Genomic DNA, 14,588 nt, shown 5'->3' with positions numbered 1-14,588 from the left:
GGGGAGCAAACCAGAGCCCCAACCAGCAGACGCGCCGAGTTCAGCGACCCCAAGGCAAGGGCACCTGCGAGTACCTTCTACCCAGCCCTGGGGAGTGGGTGGAGGCGGACCTTGTCCGGGTCCCCAAGGTCCCCGCGGGCCAAGTGAGGGGGGGGCGGGGACGGGGCGGGGCCTAAGGGCTCAGGCGCTGCAGGCGGCCGGGGGTGGAGACACAGGCTCCCCGAGGCAGCCTCCTGCCCGTGGCCCTGGGTGCGGCGCCCGGCTGGCGGCGGCTGCGATGGAGTCGGGCTGGACCCCGCTGAGCGCGCTGGGGGCGGTCACCGCCGCGTGGCTGCTGCTGTGGGGGCTTTGGGGGCTGGGCCGCACCGTCTACGTCTTCCTGCTGCCCCAGGTTCGCCGCGACGCCGCTTGGCTGCGGTCGCAAGGAGCCTGGGCAGGTGAGAGGGCTCCGCACCGTGCGGGTCGGGGGCACCCCAGGAAGCAAGGTTTGACGGATGGGGCGACCAGGGGATTGCAGAAGGAGGAGGGGGGGAGGGTCCCTGAGCGGGTGCAGAAGAGCAGGTTTCGGGAACCCGGGCAGATGAGGAATGAGTACAGCGACAGAGAGGGGCGGGTCCGGGTGAGCCGAGGTCGTTGGAAAGGTGCGAGAAGAGCCGGGAAAGAGGAGCGGAGGGGTCGGCGCGGGAAGGATCTGGACCGGCTGAGGGTGGGTTGGGGCCAAGACCTCGGCAGGCTGGAGACGCACCCGTGCGGGGCCTGCGTGGGAGACGGCCGCTGCCTCCGACACACGCCGCCTTTTTCTCCTCTCCAGTGGTGACCGGAGCCACCTCGGGCATTGGCAGGGGTTACGCGCACGAGGTGAGCTGGGGCTTGGGGCCGTGGGGGTGGGGGGTAGGGGGTAGAACAGGAGCTTCTCATCCGCTTGCCTGGTCGGCGGCCCCCACTAAACTGACAATTCTGTGATCTCTGTGGCTCCCTGAGGCGTCCCCTCCTCCAGGAAGCCTTCCCTGTGTCCCTGGTCTGTTCCCCTCGGGTGTTTACAGTTCCCCACTCCAGCCCCTCTCCTTCCCCCATCATCTCCCTGATTCACTCATTCAAGTGGTATTTCTTGACCACCTACTATGTGTCAGGCACATTCCAGGCGCTGGGGAGGCAGCCATGAAAGAAATAGATTTAAAAAAATAAAAGAACCATTCCCTCGGAGAGCCTATGTTCTTGTGGGGAGACAGGTGTAAATAAGATACATAAATTAAATAGCATGTGGGTCAAACAGCAGCCTTGGGCAAGTTTGGAAACGCCCTTCAGACTTGACATTCTGGCTTGTCACCGTCTGTCACACCCACTGGACTGTGAGCCTCCAGTCGGCAGGGCTGTGGCTGTGTCTGGCACAGAGCAGATGTGGGGAATTGTTTGCTGAAGGCAGAAATGTTATGCGCACGCGCGCACACACACACACACACACACACACACACACACACACACACACAGCATCAGCCTCTCTGATGTACGGGGCTGTTGAGAAGTTTGGGCACAATGTCCCTCCAAAGCTGATGGGTGCTAGGTCCCATAGAACCCATCATCCTCGGACATGCAGATTGAGAGGGGCAGACATGCACCCACCCAAATGCTGATCGTCCACCTGTTAATGTCACCCGTTCCACAAATACTTGTTTGCTGCTCTGTTTCAAGGGGAAGGGCATTCGAGGCAGAAGGGGTGACATGTGCAAAGGCCCGGAGGCAGGGAAATCCAAGGGGTGTTTGTGGTGACACAATGAACTGCCTGCTGTGCCTGGAATTTCTTAGAGGGGCGATGGCAGGAGACCTAGGCAAGGGTCTGGCCACGCAGGGCCTCATGGGCTGCAGTGAGGAGTGTGGCTTTGTCCCATGGGCCCTGGGGAGCCAAGGCAGATTCTAAACTGGAGAGAGTCAGGGCCAGATTTGTGCTTTAGAAAGATCCTTCTGGCTTCTGAGTGGAGAATGGATGGGAGGGGGAAAACTGAAAAAGGGGAGCAGGCAGGAGGCTTCGGGACCCAGAGGAGGGGAAGGGTTGGAGTGGGTCTGTCATGGTCATCCTGTGTCCCCAGCATCACCAACCAAAGACCAGAAGGTGCTCAGTAAGCACATTCTGAATGAATATATGAATGAAAGAATGAATGCTTGAATGAATGGGTTCATATCTCTCAGAATAAAAGCTGAAGACCTTCCTGGGACATTCAAGGCCCCATGCTCTGGCCTCGGTTACCCCTCGAGCTCTTATACATCCCGCATTTCACTCAATGTCCACGGGCTCCACAGTGCTCTCTGAGATGCCAGCAGGGCCTCTGCACTGGCTTTTCCTGCTGCCTGGCATACTTTTTCTCTGGAACACATGCTCCATGAGGGCAGGGTTCCATGTCCTCTTTTCGCTTCTACATCCACAACACTGTGCAACACACAGTCAGCATCCAGGAAATATTTGTTAACTGAGTGAAGCCACAAATGCATGAATGAATCCCTCTAGCTTGCCCGGAGAGGTCTGAACATCGTCCTCATCAGTCGAAACCTGAGCAAGTTGGAGCAAGAAGCAAAGGAGATAGGTGAGTCCAGGGGAAGCTGGCTAGGGCAGCAGCTGGGACTGGACAGGGGTGGGGACAGCGGTTGGGGCTGGGACAGGGCAGGGAGCAGGAGCTGGGGTTGGACTCTAGTCAAGGGCAGTGTCTGGGACTAGGGCAGGGCCGATGGCTACTGGGGGACAGGGTGGCCACAGGGGCTGGACTGGGGCTTTGGCCAGAGCTGGGGTTGTGGCAGGGGTGGGACTGGCCTCCAGTGAGGGCCTTGCTCCCACACCCACCTCCCAGAGCGGCTCCATGGAAGGACCACCAGAGTGATCCAGGCCGACTTCACGGGGGGCTTGGAGATCTACGAGTCCATTGAGGCAGGCCTGAAGGACCTGGAGATTGGAGTCCTGGGTAAGTCCCCAGCCCAGCTCAGCCGCCCCCACACTTTCCCTGTCCCCTCCCTCTTTTCCACCCGGACTCCTGGGGACTGTCAGACCAACACGAGCCATGTGTCCCCCTCTTGCCCAGTGAACAACGTGGGTATGCTGTACCACACCACAGGGTTGAGGAGACTGCTGGACACTGAGAACCTCGCCAAGGTGAGTGGGGGAGCCAGGTAAGAGCCGGCTTGGTGCTGCCGCCTCAAACTCTTTACTGTCCTCTATAGGACAACCGGCATAATATACCGACTTGTACTCCACTTTGAACCAAGTACACCTTCAGCCAGTTTTTTTTTTTTTTTTCCTTTTTTTTAAAACTTTTATTTTCCAATTAGAAATATATAGTGCTTTTTTTTTTAATCTTCATTTTATTGAGATATATTCACATACCACGCAGTCATACAAAACAAATTGTACTTTCGATTGTTTACAGTACCATTACATAGTGGTACATTCATCACCCAAATCAATCCCTGACACCTTCATTAGCACACACACAAAAATAACAAGAATAATAATTAGAGTGAAAAAGAGCAATTGAAGTAAAAAAGAACACTGGGTACCTTTGTCTGTTTGTTTCCTTCCCCTATTTTTCTACTCATCCATCCATAAACTAGACAAAGTGGAGTGTGGTCCTTATGGCTTTCCCAATCCCCTTGTCACCCCTCATAAGCTACATTTTTATACAACTGTCTTCGAGATTCATGGGTTCTGGGTTGTAGTTTGATAGTTTCAGGTATCCACCACCAGCTACCCCAATTCTTTAGAACCTAAAAAGGGTTGTCTAAAGTGTGCATAAGAGTGCCCACCAGAGTGACCTCTCGGCTCCTTTTGGAATCTCTCTGCCACTGAAGCTTATTTCATTTCCTTTCACATCCCCCTTTTGGTCAAGAAGATGTTCTCCGTCCCACGATGTCAGGTCTACATTCCTCCCCGGGAGTCGTATTCCGTGTTGCCAGGGAGATTCACTCCCCTGGGTGTCTGATCCCACGTAGGGGGGAGGGCAGTGATTTCACCTTTCAAGTTGGCTTAGCCAGAGAGAGAGGGCCACATCTGAGCAACAAAGAGGCATTCAGGAGGAGGCTCTTAGGCACAACCATAGGGAGGCCTAGCCTCTCCTTTGCAGCAACCGTCTTCCCAAGGGTAAAACCTGTGATAGAGGGCTCAACCCATCAAACCACCAGTCCCCTATGTCTGTGGTCATGTTAGCAACCATGGAGGTGGGGTAGGCGAATACCCCTGCATTCTCCACAGGCTCCTCAAGGGGGCACTACATCTTTTTTTTTTCCTTGTTTTTCTTTTTTTTTTTTTTTTTTAACTTTCCCTTGTTTTTTAAATCAACTGTATGAAAAAAAAAAGTTAAAAAGAAAACAAATATACAATAAAAGAACATTTCAAAGAGACCATAACAAGGGAGTAAGAAAAAGACAACTAACCTAAGATAACTGCTTAACTTCCAACATGTTCCTACTTTACCCCAAGAAAGTTACCTAATATAGCAACATTTCTGTGAACTTGCTCCTACTATATCCATCAGAAATTAACAGACCATAGTCATTCCTGGGCATCCCCAGAATGTTAAATAGCTTATCTGTTCTTCTTGGATTATTGTTCCCCCTTCCTTAATTGCTCTCTATTGCTAGTTCCCCTACATTCTACATTATAAACCATTTGTTTTACATTTTTCAAAGTTCACATCAGTGGTAGCATATAATATTTCTCTTTTTGTGCCTGGCTTATTTCGCTCAGCATTATGTCTTCAAGGTTCATCCATGTTGTCATATGTTTCACCACATCGTTCCTTCTTACTGCCGCGTAGTATTCCATCGTGTGTATATACCACATTTTATTTATCCACTCATCTGTTGAAGGACATTTGGGTTGTTTCCATCTCTTGGCAATTGTGAATAATGCTGCTATGAACATTGGCGTGCAGATATCTGTTCGTGTCATCGCTTTCCGACCTTCCGGGTATATACCGAGAAGTGCAGTCGCTGAATCGAATGGTAACTCTATATCTAGTTTTCTAAGGAACTGCCAGACTGACTTCCAGAGTGGCTGAACCATTATACAGTCCCACCAACAGTGAATAAGAGTTCCAATTTCTCCACATCCCCTCCAGCATTTGTAGTTTCCTGTTTGTTTAATGGCAGGCACTCTAATCGGTGTTAGATGGTATCTCATTGTAGTCTTAATTTGCATCTCTCTAATAGCTAGTGAAGCTGAACATTTTTTCATGTGTTTCTTGGCCATTTGTATTTCCTCTTCAGAGAACTGTCTTTTCATATCTTTTGCCCATTTTTTAATTGGGCCGACTGTACTATTGTCATTGAGTTGTAGGATTTCTTTATATATGCAAGATATCAGTCTTTTGTCAGATACATGGTTTCCAAAAATTTTTTCCCATTGAGTTGGCTGCCTCTTTACCTTTTTTGAGAAATTCCTTTGAGGTGCAGAAACTTCTAAGCTTGAGGAGTTCCCATTTATCTATTTTCTCTTTTGTTGCTTGTGCTTTGGGTGTAAAGTCTAGGAAGTGGCCGCCTAATACAAGGTCTTGAAGATGTTTTCCTACATTATCTTCTAGGAGTTTTATGGTACTTTCTTTTATATTGAGATCTTTGGTCCATTTTGAGTTAATTTTTGTGTAGGTGGTGAGGTAGGGGTCCTCTTTCATTCTTTTGGATATGGATATCCAACTCTCCCAGCCCCATTTGTTGAAAAGACCATTATGACTCAGTTCAGTGACTTTGGGGGCCTTATCAAAGATCAGTCGGCCATAGATCTGAGGGTCTATCTCCAAATTCTCAATTCGATTCCATTGATCTATATGTCTATCTTTGTGCCAGTACCATGCTGTTTTGGCAACTGTGGCTTTATAATAAGCTTCAAAGTCAGGGAGTGTAAGTCCTCCCACTTCGTTTTTCTTTTTTAGAGTGTCTTTAGCAATTCGAGGCATCTTCCCTTTCCAAATAAATTTGATAACTAGCTTTTCCAAGTCTGCAAATTAGGTTGTTGGAATTTTGATTGAGATTGCATTGAATCTGTAGATGAGTTTGGGTAGAATTGACATCTTAATGACATTTAGTCTTCCTATCCATGAACATGGAATATTTTTCCATCTTTTAAGGTCCCCTTCTATTTCTTTTAGTAGAGTTATGTAGTTTTCTTTGTATAGGTCTTTTACATCTTTGGTTAAGTTTATTCCTAGGTACTTGATTTTTTTAGTTGCTATTGAGAGCCAGTTTTTTAAAAGCTACAAATCAGTGCTGTCTACCAGGTGAAGCAGGTCGCCTCCAGTGGGGTGCTCTTTTGCAGTGTCCAACCTGCACAACTGTCCAAGTCAGGCCTGTCCCACCTGGGAAAACCAGGGCCTGCCATCCAAGGGTGTGGCTTTATAAATTTCTGTTTGGGACCCATCTTGAACCCACAGCTTCTCTTCTCTTAATCACCTCCACACACATGCTCACGCTTCTGATGGGACTCAGACGGCCACTTGTACCTTGGTTTCAGCTGCCAACCTCTTTTGTTGAATTCAAATGTTATTTCCTTTAGTTGTTTTTTTTTTCCTTTAGTTTTTATTTTTTTTACCTGAGTTAGATATAAGGACTCAATTAGTTCTATGGGGCTTGTTAAAGAATGTGGTATTTCCCAAACCCATCTTCTATTTTTCAGCATCGGCACTATTGAGATTTGGGGCTGGAAAAATCTTCGTGGGGGGCCATCCCGTGCATTGTAGGACAGTGAGCAGCACCCCTGGCCTCTACCCGCTAGATGTCAGTAGCAGCCCACTCTGTAGTTGTGAAAACCAAAAATGTCTCCAGACATTGCCAAGTGTCCTCTGGGGCCAAAATCACCTCCAGTTGAGAATCACTGTCCTAGAAAGGCTACCACTGTGAACTTAAAAAATCATAACCTCATACCTTTAAATAATATGTGCATAGGGTACATCTTGATTTTTCAGTTTTAGCCATTACCTAGCAAGTATTTCTCTTTCAGATACACCTCTGCCCCCACCACAAGCCCAGCCCTCCAGGCCTCCCAACCCCCAGCATGATATTTCATAGATGAAGCTGCAAAGTCATGTTCCCAGGTGTTCTGGTTTGCTAAAGCTGCCATTAAGCAAAATATCAGAAATGGATTGGCTTTTAAAAAGGGGATTTATTAGGTTACAAATCTACAGTTCTAAGGCCATAAAAGTGTCCAAACTAAGGCATCAACAAGAGGATACCTTCAGTGAAGGAAGGCCAGTGGCATCCAGAACACCTCTGTCAGCTGGGTAGGCACGTGGCTGGCGTCTGCTGGTCCTTTGCTTCCGGGTTGCATTCAAAATGGCTTTCTCCAGAAAGTCTCTGGGCTTCTGTCTCTCTTAGCTTCTCTCAGCTCTCTGCTTGTTTCTCCTGGGGTGTTTCTTTCTAAGCATCTGGAAGCTCTCTCTTACCTTTTCAGAGGGAGACTCTGGGCTTCATCTCTTAGCTTAGCATCTCCAAAGCTCCTCCTGTCTAACGCTCCCAGTGTCTCCAAGACTCTGGGTTTGTGTTGGCAATTAGCTTCTCCCAGGAGCAAACTCTGGATAACATATCTTAGCTTCTCTCCAGAATGTCTCTCTCAGCTTCCCTGAGCCCCTTGTTTCCATGAGCTCTCTTAGAGGACTCCAGTGATCTAATTAAGACCCACCCAGAATGGGTGGTGTCACATCTCCATGGAAGTAATGTAATAAAAGGTCTCACCCTCATTTGGGTGAGTCACATCTCCATGGAAACACTCAATCAAAAGGTTCCATCCAACAAGATTGGATTAAAAGATCATGGTGCTTCTGGGGTCCATAACAGTTTCAAACCGGCACCCCAGGAATATGAAAACACTGTCCACAGCTGAGCCATGTCGTGAGGTGAGATTGCTTTCCCTTTATCGAACAGTGTTTTATTCTCCTTGGGGTTAGCAATTGTCTTGATTTTTCATCTGCTGGGATTTCTCTGTACTTAGTGCTACTTCAACTCCAAAATGTAAGACCAAAATATATTTTAAAAAAAAACAAACAAACAACACTCAACTACATCAGATACCCTAACACATTTCAAATTCTTGAAGAAATGTCTCCAAGAGCCTCGTGTCTTGTTCATGTCTAGACTGGTTAACTTCTGTGCTAAGCATCCTGGGACCTCCTTTCCCCTTCATCCTAGGAAGCCCCTGTTTTCTCTATCATATGTCACAGTGTTTCTTGGTTCACTCCCTCATTTTGTTGGAGCATATCCACTAGTAGCCTTCTGAGAAAGGATACATGGACAGCAAAATTTTCAGCTGTTTTTTATCAGGTGTGACTTTGGGTAAATGACTTAATGTCTCTGAGCCTCGGTTTCCTATCCATAAAATGGGAATAAACATGTTTGCTGGCCTCACAGGGTTGTTGTGAGAGTGGAACGGAGTGACGCACAGAAATGAAATAATGCACCTAAACCTGGGTTGTGTGCTTAATAAATGTTAGCCCTTATTATTAGACATAAACAAAACAGATAAGGATGATTTTTTAAATCTTAAATATTTTTATTTCAAAAGAACCATGTATGTATGCTCATTTTATAAAATTAAAAGAGAGGCCAATTGTTTATTCTGCTTATGGTATTAGAAGAAGTTGTTGGTTTAGACTAATCTTGCCAATGAGAACACTTAGCAAAGCTGGATAAAATGACTGTTTAAAAGCATCATACAACTACCAAGGCATTGAGGAATTTTAGCACCAAGATTTGAGAGGGGAGAATATCCAAGACATTTGGAGCTATGTTTACCTTCAAGGTGGAGAAGAGTTTAAGAACTTTTGATTCTGGGCAACATATAATGTAGTTCAAAGCCTTGAAACCCATCACCCCAGACCCCCCAGGCTTTTGGTTGAGACCCTCAAGAACTGTAATCCAGGAGTTAGGGTAAAATGGAAATAAACTAGGCTTCTTCGGAACTGAAGCCCATTTTTGAATGATCTCAATCCCTGTTTGGGTTAAAGTGATCTGTTCTTCACGAACATACATGCAAGTGTCCTAAACAAAATAAATAGCTAATCGAGCCCCATGATTCAGACCAAGAGTTGTACACCATAACACAGTAAGCCTTATTGCAGCCATTCCACTAAAATGGCTAATAGTAAAGTGTTGGCAGAGGTGAGGGCATGCTCTGCCTGTGGGCATGTAAATTTGGACAATTTTGGAAAACCGTTTGGCAGTACTTCCTAAGATTGAAAGTATGCATGCACCGTGATCCATACATTTCACTCCTGGTTATATATGAGTGCACATGTGTTCCAAAATAATTTATTTGTGCTAGCCCCAAACTGGACAAAACCTAAATGTCAGTCAGTAATTGACTGGGTAAATAAAGCCTCATGTATTCATATTATAATAGGATATTCTGACAGTAAATGTGAATGGACTTCCGCTCTACCAAAATGTGGGTAAATCTCACAAATACATTAGACAAAAGAAGGCAGAGATGAGAGAGCACATGTTGAACAGTTACACATACTTAACATTCAAAACCAGGCAAAACTATTCAAGAGGGTGTTGGAGATCAGGACAGTGGTTAACTTTGGGGAGGAGGCAAGGGGGAGGAAGGCAAATAAGGAAGCATCTGGGAGAATGCTGCTGTTCTCCTAATATGGGTATGAGGTTAAATATTTGTGTTCTGCTTTGTACCCTAAAGATTTGTACTCTTTGATCTGTGTATGTTATACTTTTATAAAATGTTTACAGATACTGTAGAGAAATCCAGAGGGAGAACTTTATGAAATAGGTGAAAATGTTCCTTCTTCCTCCACCCCACTCCCCAAAAGTGGTCCCCAATTTGAAATGTGTGGGTGTTCTTTCTCTCTCTATATATGGAAGGGCATATATGTATTTTCTTTAATCCAGTTGGCAGCCTACTGTTCTGCACTTTGCCTGGTTCAAGTAGCAATATATCTTGGGGCTCATTCTCTGCAGAATAAAAACAGCTGATTCATTCCTTTTACTTGTTGCACCCTGATCCACAAACCTGCTAAACGGCATTCAACCATTCCCCTACTGAGGAGCAGTCAGGGTGTTGCCAATTATTTGTGACCACGACTAGGTGTTGCAGTGACTACATATTCATTTTCCATATGCATGTGTATCGTGGAGAGGAATAAATCCTAGAAGTGGAGTTTCTGGATCAAAGGATATGTGCATTTTAAATTTTAGTGTAGGTGCTATTTCTTAAAAAATGTGTTCCATTGAAAAAGGACTGGAACAAAAAGTCAAATGACCCAATTTAAAAATGGGCAAAGGACTTGAATTGACATATTTGCAAAGAAGGAAAACCAGTGGCCAATAAGCCCATGAAAAGATGCTGAACCTCATTAGTCAATGGGGGAATGCAAATCAAAACCACAGTGAGATACTAGACAGCTACTCAAAAAAAAAAAAAGGAAAATAAGTGTTGGTGAGGATGTGGAGAAACTGCCGGAACCCTTGTAAATTGCTGCTGGAATGTCAAATGGTGCAGCCACTGTGGAAAACTTGGGGAGTTCCTCCTTCCTCCGGAATTACCATGTGACCCAGCAATCTACTCCTAGGTGTATACCCAAAAGAAAGAAAGCAGGAACTCAGTTACCTGTTTATCGCAGCATCATTCACAGTAGTCAGAAGGTGGAAATAACCCAAATATCCGGTCATCGGATGGATGAGCAAACAAAATGTGGTCTATCCATACAATGGAATATTGTTCAGCCTTAAAAAGGAACAAAATTCTGATACATGCCACAGCATGGATGAACCTTAAAACATTAAGCTGAGGGAAATAAGCCAGACACAAAAGACAAATATTGTATGATTTCCCGTATATGAAATACTTGGAATGAACAAAGTCGTGGAGACAGAAAATAGAATAGAATAGAGGTTACCAGGAGGTGGCAGGAAGAGAGAATGGAGAGTTAATGCTTAATGGATACAGAGTTTCTGTTTGGGATGATGAAGATGTTCTGGAAGTCGATAGTGGTGATTTCAATACATTGTGAATGTACTTAATGCCACTGAATTGCAACGTCAAAAATGGTTGAAATGATCATTGTTCTGGTTTGCTAATGTTGCCACTGTGCAAAACACCAGAAATGTATTGGCTTTTACAAAGGGATTTATTAAGTTACAAATTTACAGTCTGAAGGCCATGAGAATGTCCAAATTAAGGCGTCAACACGAGCGTACCTTCACCAAAGGAAAGCCAGTGGTGCCCGGAAAACCTCCGTTAGCTGGGAAGGCAAGTGGCTGGTATCTGCTGATCCCGGATTATGTTCCAGCTCCTGTATGTTATTCAAAATGCTGCTCTTAGGGTGTTTTGTCCTCTCTTACCTTCTCTGGAGCCAACTCTGAGCTACCATTTCCAAAGTGTCAGCGAATTCTGCTTTCAGTGGCCAACTCCAAACTGTCTCTCTGAGCTGCTCTCCAAAATGTCATTCTCAGCTGCTCTGAGGTCCTTCTGTTTGTGAGCTATTTTATAGGACTCCAGTGATTAAATCAAGACTCACCCTGAATGGATGTGGCCAATATCTCTATAGAAATAATTTAATCAAATATTTCACCCATAGTTGATTGAGTCACATCTCCATGGAAGCAATCAAAGGATTCCAAGCTAATCAACACTAATACATCTGCCTCCCCAAGATTTCATTAAAGAATATGGCTTTTGGCAGGACATAATACATCCAAACTAGCAGAGTCATTTTTGTTATGGATGTCTTACCACAACAAAAGGGAATCTAAGGAATAAAAAAGCCTGGGAGTTGTGGCAGGACAGGTGAAGGGCAGGAGTGATGGGCTCCTTTTCCCTCCCCAGGGCCTGTCGGATATCGTGAACTGCAACATGATGTCGGTGACCCAGGTGAGCTGGGCTCCCAGGGGCAGGGGGCTGGGGTCAGTGCAGCTCTGACCATTCCGGTGGTCTCCGGCCCACCACCACCACCCAGGCACTGGGCCTGGCATGGAGGGGGCTGTCCAGGGATGTTCCCTGAGGGAAAGTAGGGGGCTGGGAGTCCCTGGGAGCCCCTGGGAGCAGGTAAGAGGATTGGAAAGGGAAGTTCCCATCCTCACTGCGCTTCTCTCCAGATGATCCGAATCATCCTGCCCCAGATGGTCTCCAGGTAAGGAGCAGCCTCTCTCCAGGACTGAATCCTTCACCCTCCCTGCCACCCCCTCCAGGCCCTTTCCATTCTCCAGCTGCCCCCCCACACACCTTTCCACGGTTCCATGTCCCTCCCGGAGTCTCAGATTCGGTGGGGGGATCACCAGGACCCTATCCCCACCACCACCCACGTGCTTCCTCCCTTAGGGGCAGAGGTGTCATCATCAACATCTCCTCTGATTCTGAAAATGGCCTCAGACCCTTCATGGCAGCCTACGCGGCCACCAAGGTACCCAGAGCCCTGCGCACCCAAGGCCGGGCCGTGCTGCCTGCGCCCCCTCCGGCTGCACTTCACCTTGGCGTCGAAGTTCCTGGTGGGAAAGCCCTGAGGAGGGAGGCCACGTGCCACCCGAGCCCGGGGAGATTCATCAGTGAGCGCGATCGCGGTGGTGGTGGGGGGGGGGGGCAGATAGCCCCCTGGGCGAGCCAGAATTTATGTATTTGTTTTCAAAAGAGAAACGGAGGCTGGAGTCAAAAGAACAGCCAGAACCTAGCAGCAAACGCCCGGAGACTGGCCCGGCGGGAAGGGACAGTGGGGGCGTGGGCACCTGGGGGAGGGTCCAGCAGACCCCGGCCTTTGGGAGGCCAGCCGGGGGGAGCCCCAGATCATGCCTGTGTCAGGGGCAGAGCTGGGGAGGACGTGGGTGGGCGCGCAGGGCCCCGCGGGGCCGGGCCGCTGCGCAGGGCGGGTTCTTGGGCCTGGGACCCTCCTCTTCTTCCTCCACAGGCCTTTGTGCGCAGCTTCTCGGGGGCGGTGGGAGCCGAGTACCTCTCTCGGGGTATCACCATTCAGGTGGCTGACAGCGGGTCGGGGCCCCTAAGGGACATGGCTGGGGTGGGATCTAGAAGCGGGGGGTGTCCCGGAGCGGGTGGGAGCTCAAAGACCGTGGAGGCCCCTAGGGGCGGGGCCTTCGGGGGGGCGCCAAGGGGGCGGGGTCCCCGGGAAGACAGGGACCCCCGGGGGTTTCAGCCCCGAAGCGCTCAGAAGCGCGGGTTCTCCTGGGGGCGGGGCCTCTCGAGGGGCGGGGCCCGCCGGGGGAGGGGCCTCGGAGACCCGGGTGGGAAGGGGCGCGGGGTAGGGGGCTCTTTCCTTTACCCCCCTTTTACCCGCAGACGGTGAGCCCCCTTTTCGTCTCCACAAATATGACCCAAAACATCAGCCCCGGGCTGCTGGTGAAGGGCGCCGAAGACTACGCGCGGCAGGCCTTGGACACCCTGGGCCTGTCCTCCCACACCTCCGGGTGCCTCAGCCACGCTGTGCAGGTGCCTCGTGGCGCAGCCGAAGGCAGAGGGCTGGCTGGAGCGTTCCCTGGTGCAAGAGGGGAGGGGGCCCGAGGACGGGAGGGCAAAGGCCAAGGGCAGGCGTGCCCTGATCCCTGGTGTCGCTTCCTTGCAGAATTTCCTGCTGCGCGTCACCTTGTTCAATCGTTTTTACCCAAGTCAGTTGGCAGTTAAGTTGACACCTGGGATTTTGCGGTTGGTTGAGCCAAAGCTGACCAAGATGACTTGAGGAGGGTGTGGCCGGCGGGGCCGCTTGTCGGTCCCCTCCTCTCTGCCATCGTGGGCTGAGGCTGCTGACAAAGAGTCCCACGTGTCAGAAGAGATGGACAGACACGCCGCTGGACCCTGGACACCTGAACATTGAGTGATAAGAATGGCACCTCCAAAATGGGGTTTTCAATATGTGGTACTGAGACAACCATAGAGCCTCTTGCAGAAAAGCAAACTTTAAAAAATATGTTAAGATTGTGGTAGTGATGATTGCACAAGTTTGTGATTATAGGAAAAACCACTGAATCATACTCTTGAAACAGGTGAATTTTACAGTATGCCCATTATATCTCAATCAAGATAATTTTTAAAAAAATAGAGCTCTCCTATTCGAGTTTGCTAATGCTGCGGAATGCAAAACACCAAAAATGAATTGACTTTTTAAAAACGGGGGGGTATTTGACTACAAAGTTACAGTCTTAAGGCCATAAAGTGTCCAAGGTAAGGCATCAACAATCAGGTACCTTCACTGGAGGATGGCCAATGGCATCTGGAAAACCTCTGTTAGCTGGGAAGGCATGTGGCTGATGTCTACTCCGAGTTCTGGTTTCAAAATGGCCCTCTTCCAGGATGTTCCTCTCTAGGCTTCAGCTTCTCTCCAAAATGTCACTCCTAGTTGCTCTTGGGGCGTTTGTCCTCTCTTAGCTTCTCCCGAGCAAAAGTCTGCTTTCAAAGGCCATCTCCAAAATGTTTCTGTGAACTGCGGTTCTTCTCTCAGCTCCTGTGCATTCTCCAAAGTGTCCCACTTGGCTGTAGCTCCTTTTCAAAATATCACTCTCAGCTGTACTGAGTTCCCTCTGTTTGCCAGTTCATTTATATGGCTCCAGTGATTTAATTTAGACCCACCCGGAATGGGTGGGGCAACACCTCCATGGAAATTATC

At 48.3% G+C, this 14,588-nt stretch overlaps 1 protein-coding gene across 1 annotated transcript; it reads left to right on the top strand.

Annotated features, from left to right (window-relative positions):
• The first annotated feature begins 185 nt into the window (after positions 1–185).
• On the top strand, positions 186–13,898 carry LOC119521479 (very-long-chain 3-oxoacyl-CoA reductase-B-like). Its single transcript, XM_037819805.1, has 11 exons — positions 186–437; positions 812–858; positions 2,501–2,576; positions 2,838–2,948; positions 3,066–3,136; positions 11,810–11,854; positions 12,079–12,113; positions 12,302–12,383; positions 12,882–12,947; positions 13,268–13,417; positions 13,551–13,898. The coding sequence occupies exons 1-11, from the start codon at positions 278–280 to the stop codon at positions 13,662–13,664; spliced, it is 957 nt and encodes a 318-aa protein (XP_037675733.1). The 5' UTR covers positions 186–277; the 3' UTR covers positions 13,665–13,898.
• The last annotated feature ends 690 nt before the right edge of the window (positions 13,899–14,588 follow it).

Source organism: Choloepus didactylus, chromosome 27 (assembly GCF_015220235.1).
Source record: "Choloepus didactylus isolate mChoDid1 chromosome 27, mChoDid1.pri, whole genome shotgun sequence".
In the NCBI taxonomy this organism is placed as follows: domain Eukaryota; kingdom Metazoa; phylum Chordata; class Mammalia; order Pilosa; family Megalonychidae; genus Choloepus; species Choloepus didactylus.
This window is presented reverse-complemented; position numbering and strand designations above follow the sequence as displayed.

Bases quoted from the DNA above. Each gene is read 5' to 3' on its own strand.
- LOC119521479 (XM_037819805.1), top strand. From the start codon at position 278: ATGGAGTCGGGCTGGACCCCGCTGAGCGCGCTGGGGGCGGTCACCGCC. The intron at 3,137-11,809 runs GTGAGTGGGGGA...TTCCCTCCCCAG, and splicing joins ACACTGAGAACCTCGCCAAG to GGCCTGTCGGATATCGTGAA. The intron at 11,855-12,078 runs GTGAGCTGGGCT...GCTTCTCTCCAG, and splicing joins ACATGATGTCGGTGACCCAG to ATGATCCGAATCATCCTGCC.